General features: G+C 38.0%; 1 protein-coding gene across 1 annotated transcript; it reads left to right on the top strand.

The window, feature by feature from the left end:
- Nucleotides 1–8776: 8776 nt before the first annotated feature.
- LOC107461297 (uncharacterized) lies at nucleotides 8777–18003 on the top strand (the record flags this gene model as incomplete). The annotated part of the gene is given in 10 exon segments (XM_016079781.3): nucleotides 8777–13396; nucleotides 13977–14178; nucleotides 14311–14440; nucleotides 14527–14608; nucleotides 14755–14841; nucleotides 16126–16216; nucleotides 16377–16647; nucleotides 16736–16778; nucleotides 16858–16961; nucleotides 17340–18003. Coding segments are annotated over 10 exon segments (5457 nt in total). The 3' UTR covers nucleotides 17772–18003.
- Nucleotides 18004–18515: the final 512 nt, after the last annotated feature.

Raw genomic sequence — 18515 nt, 5'->3', positions numbered from 1 at the left:
TTGAGAGGGGGCGACATTACAGGACCATAACAGGTCGGTTTCAAATTTAGTAAAAGGAAGGGTGATACCCAGCTGACCAAAGAAAAAGTCATAAACATAGAAAAAAGGGCGATCGTCAACAACCCGAGTAGAGAAGCAAACTCTCTCGTCAGAAGAGGGAGGGACAAGCTCATAGTTCTTCTCATCGCCAGGATTACTACAGACACTGTGAAACTGCCTAAGCTGCGCGCAAAACTCAGAATCAACCAGAGAGACACACATAAGAACCATCGAGTCCACCCAATCGGCCCCTCAGGAACATGGGAAGGCATCTCTACAATATTATTTCGGGAAGACATGAGGCCAACTAAATCCTACAAAAAGAAAAGAAGAACGGATTACTTAAAAACATCTCGGACGAGGGGCAAAACATCTCGACGGGCGGATAAACAGAAAAGGAAAACCCCAAGACTCAAGCCAAAAAGTCCTGGGGCATCCCTTTGAGGCAATAACAAAGCAATGTTTTCAAGCTATTTCTACATCTTACGTCCCGGCACTCATCAAAAAGAAAATAAATTCTCAAAGGAAGTAAAAACACAAAATCACCACCTTTCTACAGTTTATCAGCAAAAAGCATTGCTTCTACAGTTTATCAGCAAAAGGCATTATCAAAACACCAAAAATGCCAAACAAAAAAATAGTAAAGACGCAAACCTTTTTTTTGGAATCAAGCAAAGAACCATCACCAAAGGCACAAGCAGAAATGGCGACAACATGCAAAAATCCTAAAAGAAAAAGATTCAAGCAACAAGAAAAAAGATTCGCACCAAAAACGAAGAAATTCCAGAGCACGCAACAATCAGGCATGGTAAAAGCAGAAAGACCCAAAAGACTTCCTCTGAGCAAAATGCAAACTTTCCACATATAAGGAAATAGAAGAAAGAAAAATCGAACCTGGAGAAAGCAGAAGAAAACCTCGAAAGAAAGCCGAAGGACAGAAGAAAAGCCACCCCTCGAAAGCAGAGAGCTGCGAAGGAGAAAAGCTGGAGATCACCCTCTTCCATAGAAAGCAGCGACAGAACAGGTGGGAGAAACTACGAAAGAAACAGAAAATGAGAGAGTAAAGGGAGAAGTTACGAAGAAAGAGTGAAGAAGAGAAACCATTTTTTGAGTGAGAAATTCAAAATAAAAGACCAAGAGAAAACGGGGCAATTAATGCCAATTAAATGCAGATATTAAAACCCTCTTGCGTTCCCAAAAAAAAGCGCTGATATAAAAACGCGCGCTTTTAGAGGAAAACGTTCTACATTCAAAAGCTGCTACAAAGGAATCGACAAAATGCTTGAGTTCGGCTTCACCAAAGAAGGACCGAAGTCAAAGACTCGACCTCAAGGAAGTCCGAGCTCAAGCAGGGGCATTGTTCATACCCTGGGTCGAGCTGTCCGACCCGGGATGTTCGACAGACAAAGCGACCGACCTCTTTAGGTCAGGACAACCCGACCTCTTCTCAAAGAGCTCGGCCAAGTCACAGAAAAGCCCAAACAAAGTGTCCAAATAGAGGAACACGTCCCAAATCCAAGCAGCCCAAGCCTACAGGGAGAAGGGTGGTTCCCTTGAAGATAAGATGACCTCACCTCAAGATAAGATAAAGATAAGATAAGATAACTAACTTATCTTATCCACAGAAGGTCACATCTCACCATTATAAATACACTGGAGCACCCAGGTATAACTCATACTCTGATTCTACTCAATACCTGCTTAATACCTTTACTAACTTAAGCATCGGAGTCCCTTGCAGGTAACCCCCACCCTCCGGGGACGAAGGATCAGCACCATCACCAAGTCTAACAAGTTGGACACACCAGCTCCGACCGCTATACACCTGCCGGACACGTCGGCTCCGACCAGCACAGAAGATCTCATTCGAGATCGACCTACAGTTTCAGGTAACCCTCGGAACACTATCTTTTCAAAGTCTTTTTCAAAAATCAAATCTTTTCATTTTTTTATTTATTTTCGAAAATTTTAAAAATTGATTTTCAAAATCTTTTTCTTAATTTTATTTCATAATTTTTGAAAACTTTACTAACAATTAATGTGATTGATTCAAAAATTTGAAGTTTGTTACTTTCTTGTTAAGAAAGGTTCAATCTTTAAATTCTAGAATCATATCTTTTAGTTTCTTGTTAGTCAAGTAATCAATTTTAATTTTAAAAATCAAATCTTTCTAAATTTCTTTTTCAAAATAATTTTCAATCATATCTTTTTAAACATATCTTTTCCAAATCATACCTTTTTCAAACTTTAATTTCAAGATCTTTTCTAACTTCTTATCTTTTCAAAATTGATTTTCAAATCCTTTTCAACCAACTAATTGACTTTTTGTTTGTTTTAAAATTCTTATCTTTTTCAAAACCACCTAACCAGTTTTCTCTCTCTAATTTTCGAAAATCACCTTCCTTTTTTTCAAAATTCTTCTAATTAACTAATTGTTTCAAATTTTAATTTTAATTTTATTTCTTCTCTTAATTTTCGAACTCTAACTATATTTTAAAATAAAAACAAAAATATTTTCCTTTTCTTCTTAATTATTTTCGAAAACTCACTCTCTCATCTCTTTCTATTTATTTATTTAATCACTAACATTCTTCTCTTCTTCTTATAATTCGAACCCTGTCTTCCTCTCTATGTTCAAATTCTTCTCTTCTCCTTCTCCTATTCTTATCTTCTTCTACTCACATATAGGAATCTCTATACTGTAACATAGAGGATTTCTCTTCTTTGTTGTTCTCTTCTTTTTCACATGAGCAGGAGCAAGGATAAGAACATTCTTGTTGAAACTGATCCGGAACCTGAAAAGACTCTGAAGAGGAAGCTAAGAGAAGCTAAAACATAACACTCTAAAGAGGACTTTACTGAAATTTTTGAAAAAGAAGTAGAGATGGCCGAAACCAATAACAATGGTGGAGGTGCAAGGAAGATACTTGGTGACTTTACTGCATCAAATTCCAAATTACATGGAAGAAGCATCTCAATCCCTGCCATTGGAGCAAACAACTTTGAGCTAAAGCCTCAATTAGTTTCTCTGATGCAACAGAATTGCAAGTTTTATGGACTTCCATCAGAAGATCTTTTTCAGTTCTTAACTGAATTCTTATAGATCTGTGATACTGTTAAGACCAACGGAGTTTATCCCAAGGTCTATAAGCTTATGCTTTTCCCTTTTGCTGTAAGAGACAGAGCTAGGACATGGTTGGACTCTCAACCTAGAGATAGCCTAAACTCTTGGGATAAGTTGGTCACGACTTTCTTAGCCAAGTTCTTTCCTTCTCAAAAGCTAAGCAAGCTCAGAGTGGATGTTCAAACCTTCAGATAGAAAGAAGGTGAATCCCTCTATGAAGCTTGGGATACAAGCAACTGACCAAAAATTGTCCTTCTAACATGCTCTTAGAATAGACCATCCTGGATATATTCTATGATGGTCTGTCTGAATTGTCTAAGATGTCATTGGACCATTCTGCAGGTGGATTTATTCACTTGAAGATAACGCTTGCAGAAGCTCAGGAACTCATTGACATAGTTGCAAATAACCAGTTCATGTACACTTTTGAAAGGAATCCTGTGAGTAGTGGGATGCCTCAGAGGAACGGAGTTCTTGAAATTGATGCTTTGAATGTCATATTGGCTCAGAACAAAATTTGACTCAGCAAGTCAATATGATTTCTCAGAGTCTGAATGGATTACAAAATGCATCCAACAGTACTAAAGAAGCATCTTTTGAAGAAGAAGTTTATGATCCTGAGAACCCTGCAATGGCAGAGGTGAATTACATGGGTGAAGCCTATGGAAACACCTATAATACTTCATGGAGAAATCATCTAAATTTCTCATGGAAGGATCAACAAAAGCCTCAACAAGGCTTTAATAATGGTGGAAGAAATAAGTTTAGCAATAGCAAGCCTTTTCCATCATCTTCTTAGCAATAGACAGAGCATTCTGAGCAGAGCTCCTCTAGCTTAGCAAACATAGTCTCTGATCTATCTAAGGCCACTATAAGTTTCATGAATGAAACAAGGTCCTCCATTAGAAATTTAGAGGCACAAGTGGGCCAGCTGAGTAAAAGAGTTACTGAAACTCCTCCTAGTACTCTCCCAAGCAATACAGAAGAAAATTCCAAAAGAGAGTGCAAGGCCATAACTGTGAGTAACATGGCCGAACTTGGAGAGAGTGAAAAGGCAGTGATTTCTAGTGAGGAAGATCGCTTGGGACGTTCACTTACCAATAAGGAGTTCCTCTTTGAGGAACCAAAGAAATCTGAGACTCATACAGAGACTATAGAGATTCCATTGAATCTCTTTTTACCATTCATGAGCTCTGATGACTATTCATCTTCTGAAGAAGATGAAGACATTGTTGAAGGGCAAGTTGACCAGTATTTAGGAGCAATCATGAAGTTGAATGCCAAGCTATTTGGTAATGAGACTTGGGAGGATGAGCCCCCATTGCTCATTAATGAATTGAATACCTAGGTTCAACACACTTTACCTCAAAAGAAACAGGATTATGGTAAATTCCTAATTCCATGTACCATAGGCACCATGACCTTTAAGAAGGCTCTGTGTGACCTGGGGTCAGCCATAAATTTAATGCCACTCTCTGTAATGGAGAAACTGGGATCTTTGAGGTGCAGGCTGCCATATTCTCATTAGAGATGGCAGACAAATCCATGAAAAAGGCTTATGGACAGGTAGAGGACGTGCTAGTAAATGTCAAAGGCCTTTACATCCCTGCTGATTTTATAATCCTAGACATTGGGAAGGATGAGGATGAATCCATCATCCTTGGAAGACCCTTCCTAGCCACAGCAAAAGCTATTATTGATGTGGACAGAGGAGAGTTGATCCTTCAATTGAATGAGGACTACCTTGTGTTTAAAACTCAAGGATCTCCCTCTGTAACTGTTCTGAGGGTCACCTGAAACTGTACGTCGATCTCGGATGAGATCTTCTGTACTGATCAAAACTGTGATGTCCGACTTGTTAGACTTGGTGGTGGTGCTGATCCTTCGTCACCGGAGGGTGGGGGTACCTACAAGGGACTCCGATGCTTAAGTTAGCAAGGGTATTAAACATGTTTTTAGTAGAATCAGAGTATGAGTTATACCTGGGTGCTCCAGTGTATTTATAATGGTGTAGAGCAACCTTCTTAGATAAGATAAGTTAGTTATCTTATCTTATCTTTAAGTGAGGCCATCTTATCTTCAAGGGAACCGCCCTTCTCTCTGTAGGCTTGTACTGCCTCTGGATTTGGGTCGTGTTCCTCCATTTGGGCCCTTTTCTGAGCTTTCCTGTCAATTTGGCTGAGTTCTTTGAGATGAGGTCGGATAGCCTGACCTGAAGAGGTCGGTCGCTTTATCGCCAGACATCCCGGGTCAGACAGCTTGACCCGGGGTATGAACAGTGCCCCTGCTCGAGCTCAGTTTTTATTTTGGAGGTCGAGTCTTAATTTTAAGACTTCGAACCTTCTCGGGTGAAGCCAAACTCGAGCAATTTGTCGATTTTATCTTTGTAGAATTCCTTTTTTGAATGCAGAACGTTTCTTCTTTCGTTTCCTCTGAAAGCGCGCGCTTTTGTATTAGCGTCCTAGCCTTGGAAATGCGTGAGGATTTTAATGCCCTCATTAATTGGTTTTTAATGCCCCGTTTCTCTTGCTTCTTTTATTTTGAACTTTACACACAGAAACGGTTTTTTCTCTTTTTTGTAACTTCCCCTTTTCTTTCTCACTTTTCTGTTTTCACCTGTCATCTGCATTTTTGCGTTTCTCCTTGCGACATTGTTTGGTGATCGTAGGTGCTTTCTTTGCTTTCGACGACAATTCCTAATTTCTTCGTCTTCAACTTCCTTCCGTACTCTTCTCCTTTTTCAGGTTGGTTCATCTTTTTTTTCTTTGTTTGTATTTGTTCTATTTCCTAGTAAAGTAGGGATTTTACTTGAGTGGATGTTTGGAAAGCTTGAAACCTTTCGTATTTCTATACTTTTTGTCACTATGATTTTTGGTTTCTTCTTTTTTGGCATTTCCTTGATGGTTGAAGCTTCTAGGGTTTTGCATGTTGTTGTCTATTTCTGTATAAAGGGCTTGCTTGATTTTGAAGAAAGATAGTGTTTTTGACAATTTTTCCGCTTGGCATGTTCTCGCTGAGTAAGGTTGGGACCGGAGCAAGAGAAGCATGTGCAGAAGGAGGAGTCAGAGGGAGCGAAGATAGTGGATGGACCGGTTCAGGTGGTGGAAGCAGTGGTGGCAGTGTCAGAGAGCGAGAGCGCCGTCGTTGCTAGCTCGCGAAAACCGAGATTTGAGAGGATTGGAGGCAGCAGCGCCGTGTGAGAGAAGAACGAGTGTTCTTGGATTCGAAGAGATTAGGAGGAAGGGAATGGGGAGAGAACTCAGAAATTGAGATTGGGGATTGGGGTGTTTTTGTTTTTATTTTTTAATATTATTTTTATTATTTTTATTAATTGTTAAGGGTAGTTTGGTGAAAACAATAAAATTGAAGTAGAAAAGGACGATTTTATAACGTTTTGTAACGTTGAGGATAATTTTAATAACAAAAAAGGTCGAGGATGAATTTGATTTTCACCACAAACCTTAAGGACGAAAAAAGTACTTAACCCTAATAATTAATAAAATTCTGCAACCAAGCAAAATACTTTACCAGATCCAACCAAGTTGTTATAAAGTATTTCAAATCTACTCACGCTTCTTCTTCTTCTTCTTCTTCTTTACACCATTATTATTGCTACTTCTTCTTCTACTTTTTTTCCTCATCTTTCTCTTTTGTTATGGTCGTCGTCACCACCACTATCTCGTCTTCCTCCTTCTTTTCACATTTGAATTTTTCTCCTCTCTTCTTTTTCACCTCCTCTTCTATCATCATCATCAACATGATCATCATCATTATTGTTATCCTCGTCATCATCTTCTTATACATATCGTCGTTATCCTTGTCGATATCATTATCGTTAGCATCATTATCGTTATTGTTATTGTCAAATTTTCGTACTTGTTATATTTAATTTCACTGTGTTATCTACAAAATTTTTATTTATTTCTTTTCTATTAAAATTTGTAAATTTGCAACTCAAGTTTTCATAAAATAAATTCTTAATTCTATCACGTTATTTAGTTGAAAATTTTAGTATTGGAGTAAAGACATTTCGGTATTAGAGTCAACATATTTTGGTGTTATTTTTGTTTCTAACAAGAATTCAACTCAAATAAGTGTGAACCTACATTCATTCAACTAAATAAGATTGCAATACAGTACAGACATGTTCATTCAAATCTAATATAAGAAGTAATGCTCCTAAAAGACGAATTAAGAGCAACAAAAAAGCAAGAAAGAAGAATAATAAAAAGAAAAAAAATACAATATTAAAGAAGAAATTTTTGTGTTTTGTAATAAAATTTTATTGTCAAAATTAAAAAATTATTGTATTATTTTATATTTCAGATACGTCATCCTTTTCTTAAAAGAAGAATTATTGTGTTATGCTTAATTTTGCGATATTATATACAGATTCTTTCACTTATTTATTTTTTATTAAAATTTGTGAATCTGTAACTCAAGTATTCATGAAATGAGTTTAATTTTATCACATCATTTAGTTGAAATTTTCAAGAGTGAAGACATTTCAGTGTTATTTTTTAGATTTTTGTATTATTTTATATATAAGATAAGCATTCAATTCACTGAATGTGTAATTTTGTTTAGAAAGATTTAATATTTTTTTATGTCGTGTTATTAAATTTTTAGTGTCAATTTTAAGTAATTTTGGTACTATCTTATTTCATTTTATAGAGTTAACGTGCTCTTTTAGTATGCAATTTATTTTAAACAAATTTTGGTACTATTTATATTTTTAACAAAAATTCAATCCAATAAATGTAAACTTATATTTATTCAACTAAATAAGATTATAATATGATATAGACATGTTCATTCAAGTCTAATATAAGAAATAATGTTCTTAAAAGAAAAAATAAGAGCAAAAGAGAAAAGAAAAGAAGAAAGAAACGAAGAAGAATAATAAGATAAAAAAGTACAAAATTAAAAAAATATTTCTATATTTTGTCAAAATAAAAAAATTATGTGCTATTATTAAAGAATTTTAGTACTATTTTTTTTTATAAATTATGTACCATTTAAAAATCTTTTTCATTTTTTATCTCATCTTTTATTTTTTATTTATTCTTATTTATTTCATTCTTTTATATTTTTTGTTTTATTCTTTTTTAAAAAATAAAACAAAAAAATTATAAAAATTAAAAAAATAACTATAATAATATATGAAAAAGAAGAGAAAAAAAATAGAAATAGTAACATTAATAGAAGGAGGCATACGGGAAAAATACGAAATAAAAAAACACGGCTTGATTTTGAACGCACATCAAGTTTTGTTAGATTTGAGTCAATTTCATTGAATTTAATTGCCAAAAGATTTAGATGTGTGGGGCTACTGTATAATTATTCACTCTGAAGCAGCCGAAGCAGCCGGAGCGACAATTCCAAACAAAAATCACGGAAACGCCGTTGTTGGATCCAGCAAAGGAGAGCCTTGCAAGTTAACTAACACACGCAGGGTGATATCGATCCAATCTCCGCCGCCACCAATCCCCCACTTGGTCGCAGAGTACCACTACCATCCTTTATCAACTGTCATGGACCAACACCACTCCCACTACGTCCACCACCACCACCACAGCCACCATGATCACAACAACGACGACAACAACACCACTCCTCCCCAAGCACAACCCCTCCGCTATCGCACCATCCGCACACCTCCTCCTCCGCCTCCTTATGCCCCCAATAACAACCACCCGCCATCCCATCAAAACCAATTCCCCCAATTCAATTCCCCTAACTACCCTAATCGTCCCTTCCAAGAAGAACACCCAATCTCCAACAACCACAATCAGCCATTTTCCCAATCCCCCAGGATTGCCAGCCGAATCCTCCCGGGCGATCCTTTCCCCCGCCGCAATTTTCCTCGTTTCGACACTGAAACACGCTGGGACCCTAACCCTGGCCGTAGGATCGCTCCCGACTGTCTCCTTCCGAGGAATTATACCCCCGTTGATCTTGACAGTGAATTGCGCCAACACCGTGAAGGGGTCTCGCTGCCGCCCTCGGCATATCCGGCCGAAAAGATTCGATACGATCCCGATCGCTCCAGGTGGAGACTTGAGTATGAGTATGAGGGTAACCCTAGGAAGGATGAGGAGTTTGGTTGCGGCAGCGGTAATGATGCTAATTACCACAATTACCACCGCCGCGGCGTTGGGGATTTGCCACCCAGACACGACTTGCCCAACGGAGGCTTCGGCAGGGCGCCACCGGCGATGTCAAGGGAGATTAATATTGATTTGAAACCCGGGGGGTATGTTCGCGGGTATAGTGTGGAATTCGAGGATAAGATTCCCAGGGTTGGAAGAAGAGATGGGCATGGCGAAGGCAAGAGGTGGTTGAATGAGAGGAGGGGACCTAAGGAGTTGCCTGATTCACGGTTCGAATTGGGGACCGGCGAGATTGGTTTTGCTAAGAATGTTGATGATGATTTTCGCGTTGGGACGCGTGAGGAATATGGATGGGAATCGGGTAGATATAGTGGCAGAGGGAACAACAGGGAGTTTGGTCATGAATTATGGCGACCTTCTCTAAAGAAACAGGTTCAAAAGAAGAGTGCTCTTCTTAGGATCCAGAATGCAAAACCAAGTTATAGGAATCGTGAGATTGAACAATTACGGAATGCTGGTTATTCTGCTGAGTCTAACACTAATGATTTCAGGGGCAAGGAGCAGTGTGGGCATGTAGGTCATGGGATGAAACAAGAAGAAAGGGAAGGAAGTCCTGTGGAGCTTGATATCTCTTTTGAATCAAATTCCCTGGTTGCGAAGGCTATTGTGACCGCTTCGACTTCGACTGTTGTTACTGATACAAATATGAATTCTGTCTCTGATGCTGATTTAACTCCCTCAGAAAAGAGAAAAAAGGTTTCAGTATCCGATAGTGATTGTTCTGGTTTGGAAGCTGCAAAAGTATCTAGGGATGTTGTAACTTTGAATAGCTCATCATGCAAAGTGAATGACTGCTCTGGATCTGTGAATGATTTAAGCTTACAGAATAATGTTGTTAATCCTTGTTCTCAACCTTGCACCCGTGAGACTGATAGTGTGAAAAATGAGGTTGCAGGTGGAAGTACCAAAATTCACTCTGGTAAGTCCTCCCCAAGGGTTGTCAAGAAGAAAAAAGTTGTCAAGAGAGTAGTGAAGAAAGTTGTTGGAAATCCAAAATCTACAATGTCAAATTCACGATCAGCGAATAAGGTTCATGGATGTGTGCAACCTGATCGAGTCATACCTAGTTCTTCATCTGTCTCTGTTCCCAACAAAGTTGAACCTTGTCTGGAGCAGAAAAACATCACTGTAGACAAGATGTCAATGCCTGGCCATAGTTCATACAATTTATCAAAGGATCGGAATCAATTGCTTGAAGATAGAAATGGAGATCTAACCCTGCTGAGTTTGGGGCCACATTCCAGGTCACGAGAATGTGAAACTGATGAAGATTCAGATACTCAGAAAGGAGCCGCCAGGTTTGAAAGTGGTCTTAACATTCCAAATTCTCAATCTTGTGCTTCTACTGGTGAAGCTAAAAAGATTGATTCTGAGTGTTTAGATGCAAATAATTCTGTCCATGACTTGCGTAGAATGCCAGATACTAACATGGTTCCTGAATTATTAAATGGAAGTACTTCCAAAATCAATGATGTGGGTTGTGATATTAAACAGCTATGTCAGAATCAAGAGTCTCAATCATGTGAGAATTATTCAAATGTAAGATGTCCACAGAATGGGTTTGTTATAGATGTAGTAGATGACAGCGTTCTTAGTTCAGCTGACAATATTGGTAAGTCAGATCGCACTAATACAGATAACTCTGCTAGTAGCGTTTATGGCCTAATTTCTGGTGATCTTAAAGGATCTACAGAGAAGCTTACAGTTACTGAATGTGGTCTTACTGGTGAATCTGGTTTTGGACTTATGGTCCCTACTATTATCACCAAGTATGCTATTTTGGAAGAAAATCCAGACGTGATCAACCCTGCATCAAGCAGCGCAATGTCTGCCCCTTCAAATTCAGGAAAAATTAAGATTCACTCTGGTACAGATTGCATACAAAATGCTATTGCTGTGACACAGGGTTCTTATAGTGGACTGGTCAATTTAGAAGATGGTACCGCTGGTCAGTGTTCTGACATCACTAATGATGCTGTGAAGGATGTTTCCCCCAGTTACGCTGCCATATCTTCTGAGAATTGTGGCAAGGAAGAGCCATTTTCAAGTTCTAATCTTTCTGTTGGATTTGGTGAAGGGGATACAAACAATATGAAAAAGAGAAAAGCTAGGACTCATTCAAAGTTTTTGCACTCAAAGATGGAGGGAATTTCTCCAAAACCTGTAAATTCAGTTAGCCATGCAAATGATTGGGATACTGCCTCAAGTGTGAAGGTGAAGGATGCATGTTGTTCAGAAGTTTTGGATCAATCTGTTCAAAGCTTAGGTTCTAACCTGGAATCGTGCTTGAATGGGATCATTACTTTACATGGGAAAAAGGAGCTTTCAGAGGCTGAGCTTTGTGTTAGAGATAATGAGATTGATGATGCAAATTATCTTTCACTATTATCTAAAGGGATCAAAGTCACGACTACCTCTGAGTTGAGTGATGCAGTTGTGGTATCCAAATCTTGTGCGGATTTTCCTGTTTCTTTCAGTGATAAACAAGCACCCGAAAAAGAAGTTGCATTGTCAAGCATGGATGTTCTGTTTAGTGCACAATCATTGTCATGTTCAGAGGATAGTAGGAAATTGTCTGACAATTTTGTTGGAGGTTCTTGTGACGCTAGATATGCAAATAATGAAACCATGAGTTCTGACCATTTTGAATTAAAGAACTCAGATTTTGCATCTTATTCACTTCGTGAGGACTTGGACATTCAGTTCCCATTGTTGGATGGTGAATGCAAAGAAAATGGCACTCAAATGCAAACTGACATTTTGGCGTCTGGATATAATAAGGGAGATATGAAGGACAGTTTAATTCATCAACAGAGCATTGTGTCCCATCCTTCCGATGGTGATTTGGAGGAGGATGCACCTGAAGCACCATCAGATGTGTGTTCTCAAGGGATATCGGAAGCACCTGAGAGAGGGAATTTAAATTGTACATCAATCCAAGATGAAAACAATTGTGGGGATATATCTGCAGTTGAACATGGTTCTGATTTGCCTACTTGTACTTCACCAATACAGCATACTAATAAGATTATGAAGTCAGCTAATGCAACTGGGCATAGTAACCCAGTTGAGAGGAATCTAATGCGACAATCATCCCAAGTCAACTCCAAGGTTTCAAATAATGGTCCAGTTTCTTATTTTTCAGAAAATGGGAGCAAAAATACCCTTGGAGGTGCCATGCCAAAAACTCAAAAGGGTCGTTCGTTCATCATTTCAAAGTCAAATTCAAAGACATCTGCCTCTTCAACCCATCTCTCAAATCCTCGAACTTGGCGACGTTCTGGTAATAATTCTCAAGGTTCTTTACCTGGAAACAAGCTTTCGCCAGGAAAATTTCTTCCCAAAAGGCAAATTCTAGATAGGAAAGGAAACTTTCAGAATACCTCTTACATTCGTAAAGGTAACAGTCTTGTAAGACAGCCTACTACAGTTTCTTTTACTCAGATCTCTTCTGTAAATAAGTCACCTTTGAGCTTAGATGAATTATCAAAGAGTACCAGATCTGGGAGCAGGATTGATGTGTCAGATCAACTGACCTTGAAAACAGGAGTAGCAGAGGTCCCTCAGCAGAGTCAGAGAAAACCTTCACTTTCCATTGGCACATTATCAGAGGAAAATATATCTTCCCCATTGGTAGAACCTCCTTCCAGTGGTTGCTATGAAAATGCATCAGATCCTAGAAAACTGATAGATATCAATGATACACCAAACTCTTCCAAAGATGATTCAAATCAGTATGAAACTCCTGATAATCAAAGTAGTCCACTGAGTAAGCTGGAGAACCAAGTTGAAGCCAATGATGGACACATTTCTTCTTTCAGCACCAAGAGAATTGTATATACAAAGCCCAAAACAAATCAGTTGGTAGCGACTTCAAATTCTCGTGATGAGAAGTCCCAAACAGCCTTCTCTGAAGGCTACTACAAGAGGTGCAAAAATCAGTTAGTTAGGAATATGAACCAGACTGTTGCAGTGCCGAAAGCCACTCTAGATTCTGATGGTCAGGGGTCTTGTAAGGTGCTTTGCAACAGAAAGCTTAGTAAGAGGCAGTTACATAAAGGTATAGGTGGAGAACTTATTATTTTGCCTAATTCATATCCATATAATTTTTGCTCTTTTGAATCTCATACCATCGTTGGGAAATATATAACTTTTGGCTTGGGGCTGCAGTAGATGCATATCATGTATTCAGTTGAATACTGTTTGCTGTTTAAAATATAATAATTTAAAAGTACACTGAACTGCTTGCTATATGCATCTATCCATTAGTTTGTACCTGCTAGAAATGTGTCCCTTGTTTTACAAGAATTCTGTTTGTGTTCATCTCTTCTTTTATATGTTTATATATGAATGCATAAATGGCATTTTCTTCCAATATCAGCTTCACAATTTTCTATACGTCCTGAGCCTAACTTTTAGAGCTTTTTATTTTATTTCGTTGTTTGCTTGTGTTTATGCTATATCTCTGCATGTCTTGAGTCTATTCGTTTGAGCTTATGGTGGAGTGATTTCTCCATTCCCAGCCCTTGCTTTGACTCACTGTTGGCTGAGGAATTTTGAGCTGTTGGTGCTATTCCATATAATAGCTTTATTTCCCTTTATTCATGGTTAGAGCTGAGACTTAACTTTATCCTTTTCAGTTGCTGGGAGATCATTCAAATCTTTAAGAGCCTCATTAGTCTGGACATTATGTGGCAAAAAGTCACCTAAAAATGGCCATAATTCATGGCATTCTCAAAGGGTTTTGCCTCAGTTATTTCCATGGAAAAGACCAACATATTTAAGAAGCGTCGTTCATAATTCTGCTTCATGTTCCAATAGTACCTTCTTATCAGCAGTTAGGTACTCAGCATTTGATACTCCTTCCTTTATGTTTGCTTTGTTTCTCCTGCTTTGGGTTGTGTGCAACCAGCAGCCCAAAATTGCAAACTTTTGATTTCTGTTTTATTTTAGTAAGAAAATGCTTCATTTCAGAAAGATGGATACTGTTTACACTAGGTCAACCCGTGGGTTTTCTCTTTGGAAATCCAAGGTATTAAGTGTTGGTGGGTCTAGTTTAAAATGGTCCAAATCCATTGAGAAGAACTCAAAGCAAGCTAATGAGGTTAGTTTGGCTTTTGGTATATTTTACTTTATGCAAATAGATCTTTCTTAGTCAGTGAACTTAACAGTTTCTCATCATCATTTTAGGAGGCCACACTTGCTGTTGCTGCAGTAGAGAGGAAAAAGAGAGAGCAAAAAGGTGCAGCTTGCGTTGGTTCCCATGCAAATAGTAGGAAACATTCTTTCCATGAGAGTTTGTCATATCATAAAGCTGCAGACTATTTGTTTAACGTGCTATTAAAGCTTATTTATGCTCTGTGTTCTATTTATCTTTGTTTTTCCTTACTGGCTGAAAGTAATGGGTTGATTTTGTAGAACGTATATTCCCTATTGGTTCAGTTCGCTACAAAATGGATCCTTCCAGGCGCACACTTCAGAGGATTTCAGGTGGTCAGGATTTCTGTGAGAACCATTTTACTTGAACCTTGTGTGTCCTTTCATACTTTTCAGTCCACCAAAAACATGATACGCCCCTAGGCTCAATGAAGCATTTGCAGGGATATTTATAGGTCACTTATTATATTTGTACAAACTAAAATCATTTTTTAATGAAATATAATGATCGAAGCTATTAATGATGAAGACTAAAAGCACAAAAAAAGAAAGAGAGAAGTGGAAAGAGAGATTAAAATCAAAATGACCTATATTTATAGGGACCAAGAATCATATTTAAGCTGTCTGGCTTTTGTTGAAGCCATGAATGATGAAAACCGTAATTTGGAAATACGGTGCCTCAGACTGCTGAAGGACAAATTGTGGTATGACAGTTTTCAAGATTCTTCTAAGCACAATGAAAAAACATTGTGGGATAGATTAAGAACTGAATGAAAGGATGATGGATGCTCCTTAGAACAAAAAATTTAATTGCATCAGCTAAGCAATGCTTGCTAGTTTCTTTTCAACTTCAATAATGAATAGCCTTTGAAATAGCATTATAGGCGAGGCATGTCTAAAAGACTCTGACCTATTTCCTCTCCCAAAGATGTGTTCCCTAGTTGAACATTTGCAGTGAATTACCTGTTAGCATTATGACTCATTTTGATTAACTTAATGTCTATACTATAGAAGTGGAGCCTTGGAGCAATGGTTGTGTTATCTCTGTATGACCTTAAGGTCACGGGTTCAATCCGTGTAAACAGCCACTGATGTAATTAACAGGTTAGGCTGTGTACATTATACCCTTTGGGTATGACCCTTTTCTGGACCCTCCGTTAATGTGGAATGCTTGTGCACTGGGCTACCCTTTTTTATTTTAATGTCTATATGATGGTAAAGGTGCAGAAAGAAAAATCCAAACATATAAGCCTTGATGCCTTGTGACTTGTTGGTCATGGGTTCAAAATTTGGAATTACTCACCCCATATGTTGTCATGGCTGTGTACATATGCCCTGCCTGTATATTCTTGAAATGTTCTCAATTTTTTTATTGCTTATCTTATGTAAAATACTCCACACCATTTAGTTTGTTTGTAGTTGATTTCTTGTTTATGCAATGTGAGGTGTGGAATCATTAAGCTTTCTTTTGTTTCCAATATGGGATTGACCATTATGAATGTTCTTCCATTTCTGTTCAGCTTCCCATTCTTTTGTCATTATATTCTGTGGATAAGTCTGCTGTTTTTCTCTAGCAGTTAATAGATCCTATTACTTGGTCTTACAATGTTTCACTTACAATTCTTTTTGTAGATGATGAATCCCTGTCGTCTGCCACTGCTGATTCGGGCTTGGTTGTGAAAAGAGCTTACATTCCTAGGAGATTGGTGATTGGAAATGATGAGTATGTTCCCTCTTATTATGCACTGGCTTTTATACCTATAGTATTTTGAATTTCGTCAGTGTTGGTTGTCTTAGCTTAAAAGCAGCCAAAGGGAAAATATTTGTATAATGCCAAGTCCTGCAGTGTTATTGATCTTGCTATGCTGAATCAATTTTCACAGATATGTCCGAATTGGAAATGGTAATCAGCTTATCAGAGACCCAAAAAAACGAACTCGAAAATTGGCAAATGAAAAAGTTAGATGGAGCTTGCATACTGCCAGGCAACGGTTGGCTCGAAAGCAGAAGTATTGTCAGTTTTTTACAAGATTTGGGAAATGTAACAAGGAGGGTGGGAAATGCCCTTATGTTCATGATCCCTCAAAAATTGCTGTCTGTACTAAGTTCCTGAATGGTTTATGTTCTACTCCCAGCTGCAAATTGACTCATAAGGTTTTGTTATAGCAGCAAGTCCAAGACCTTGAATGTTATCTACTGCATTTACTCCTTGTCTCTAAACTGAAGTTAATCACTTGTGCAGGTTATACCAGAGAGAATGCCAGATTGTTCTTATTTTCTGCAAGGTTATTAGAAAGTAATCTTTGATATAATTCGTCTTTTTCCTTCCAAAGGAAGTTATAATTCTGACGACTTTCATGGCAGGCTTATGCACAAACCGAAATTGCCCATATAGACATGTCAATGTGAACCCTAAGGCTTCTGTTTGTGAAGGATTTCTCAAGGGTTATTGTGCTGATGGGAATGAGGTATTAACCAACATAATTAATTTTGTTTTCTGGATAATATTGAATATTTAATTTGTTCCTCATTTTGCTAGAATTTCCATTTCAACTAGCAGAATATGGATATGATCCGGTGGTTCATTGTATTTATGTAGGGTATAGGCCATAGGGTTCTAATGTCAACTTGGGTTCATTGAGTAGAATTTCATATTGACTAGTCAGTTGCAGCCTGTTGCACTGTTTGTGTTGGATTGCTAATCCTAATGGAGTAATACTGCTAAGTGTAATCTTGTTTATTTAATTATAATCTTTTCTGTACTATAGGCTCTGCTGACTGTTCTTCGAAAAATTTGTGTGCATAAATGACCGGAGACTAATACTCGCTTGCTCATGTATGATCAGTGTAGGAAGAAGCACAGTTGTATCTGTCCTACTTTTCAAGCAACGGGCACCTGTACGAAAGGAACCAGATGCAAGCTTCATCATCCCGAAAAACAAAAGGGAAAGAAAAGGAAGAGATCTGGAGATCAGAGTAATAGTAACAGCAGAGGGCGTTACTTTGCTTCTGTTCCGATTAATGTTTCTGAAGCTGGAATCGTAGTTATTCCAGGGCAACGTGATCTGAGTGATGATCTTGAAGGAGAACTTACTGACTACATCAGCCTTCAGGATGACTATACAAAAACTGTTGGTCAATCATTAGCGCTAACATTGTGCGACAGCGATTCCTTGAGCTTGCAGTTGGAAGATTATGAAGTAAATATCAAACCAACTCTTTTAATGAAAACAAAAGGCACGCCGCGATCTTCTTGGTCCAGTGTCCTGCAAAGTTAGGCAGCAGAAGACTCGAGGCATCTGTAACTGAGGTAACTTGGGTAATGCATAGCCTTTTTTTTTTTGTTTCCTTCTAGAAAACAGTTTTTTTTTTCCCTCGTTGATTTGTACACCGATCGTTTTCCCCCCTCCCCTTTGTTGTTGTTACAATTTGTTGTTATATTTATAAATTGTACAGTAACCTCTGGAGAACAGACAAATAAAATTTACTCTACCGGGAGTATTTATGCAATTCCTGTGCCTCCCCCAAATACTATTACCGCCCTTTTGACATCATTGATACACATCGATTGTCTGTCGTGGAATTGGAATATAGGGCGACGTTACACGGGTGCTCAATCAAATGATATTGAGCATGTTTTCCATTTCTTTTTGAGAAATAAGCGGGCTATTTTTTTTGCAAAATGGTGCTCAATTTCACGTGGCAACTCTGCCAAGATCTCTTCGCTAGTTGGGGGAAGAATTCGCGCGAATCGGATTTTGAGGAGCATATCGAGAGAAAATTGGATTTGATTAGATAATGTGTGGTTGGTAAACAAAGATTGATATTTTAGCAAGGTATGTAATGTATCATCAAATAGTCAATATGATTTCACGAGATCTAGTTTCATTCAAACGGATTTTAGCCAATTAAAAGGATCTTTTGATCAATCCAGAAATTTCATTAGAAACGAGGGTTTGGAATATCATACATTGACCAATCAAAGAGATACAACTAAAAGAAAGATTGATTCTTTGTTTGGA

Source organism: Arachis duranensis, chromosome 8 (assembly GCF_000817695.3).
Source record: "Arachis duranensis cultivar V14167 chromosome 8, aradu.V14167.gnm2.J7QH, whole genome shotgun sequence".
In the NCBI taxonomy this organism is placed as follows: Eukaryota; Viridiplantae; Streptophyta; class Magnoliopsida; order Fabales; family Fabaceae; genus Arachis; species Arachis duranensis.
This window is presented reverse-complemented; position numbering and strand designations above follow the sequence as displayed.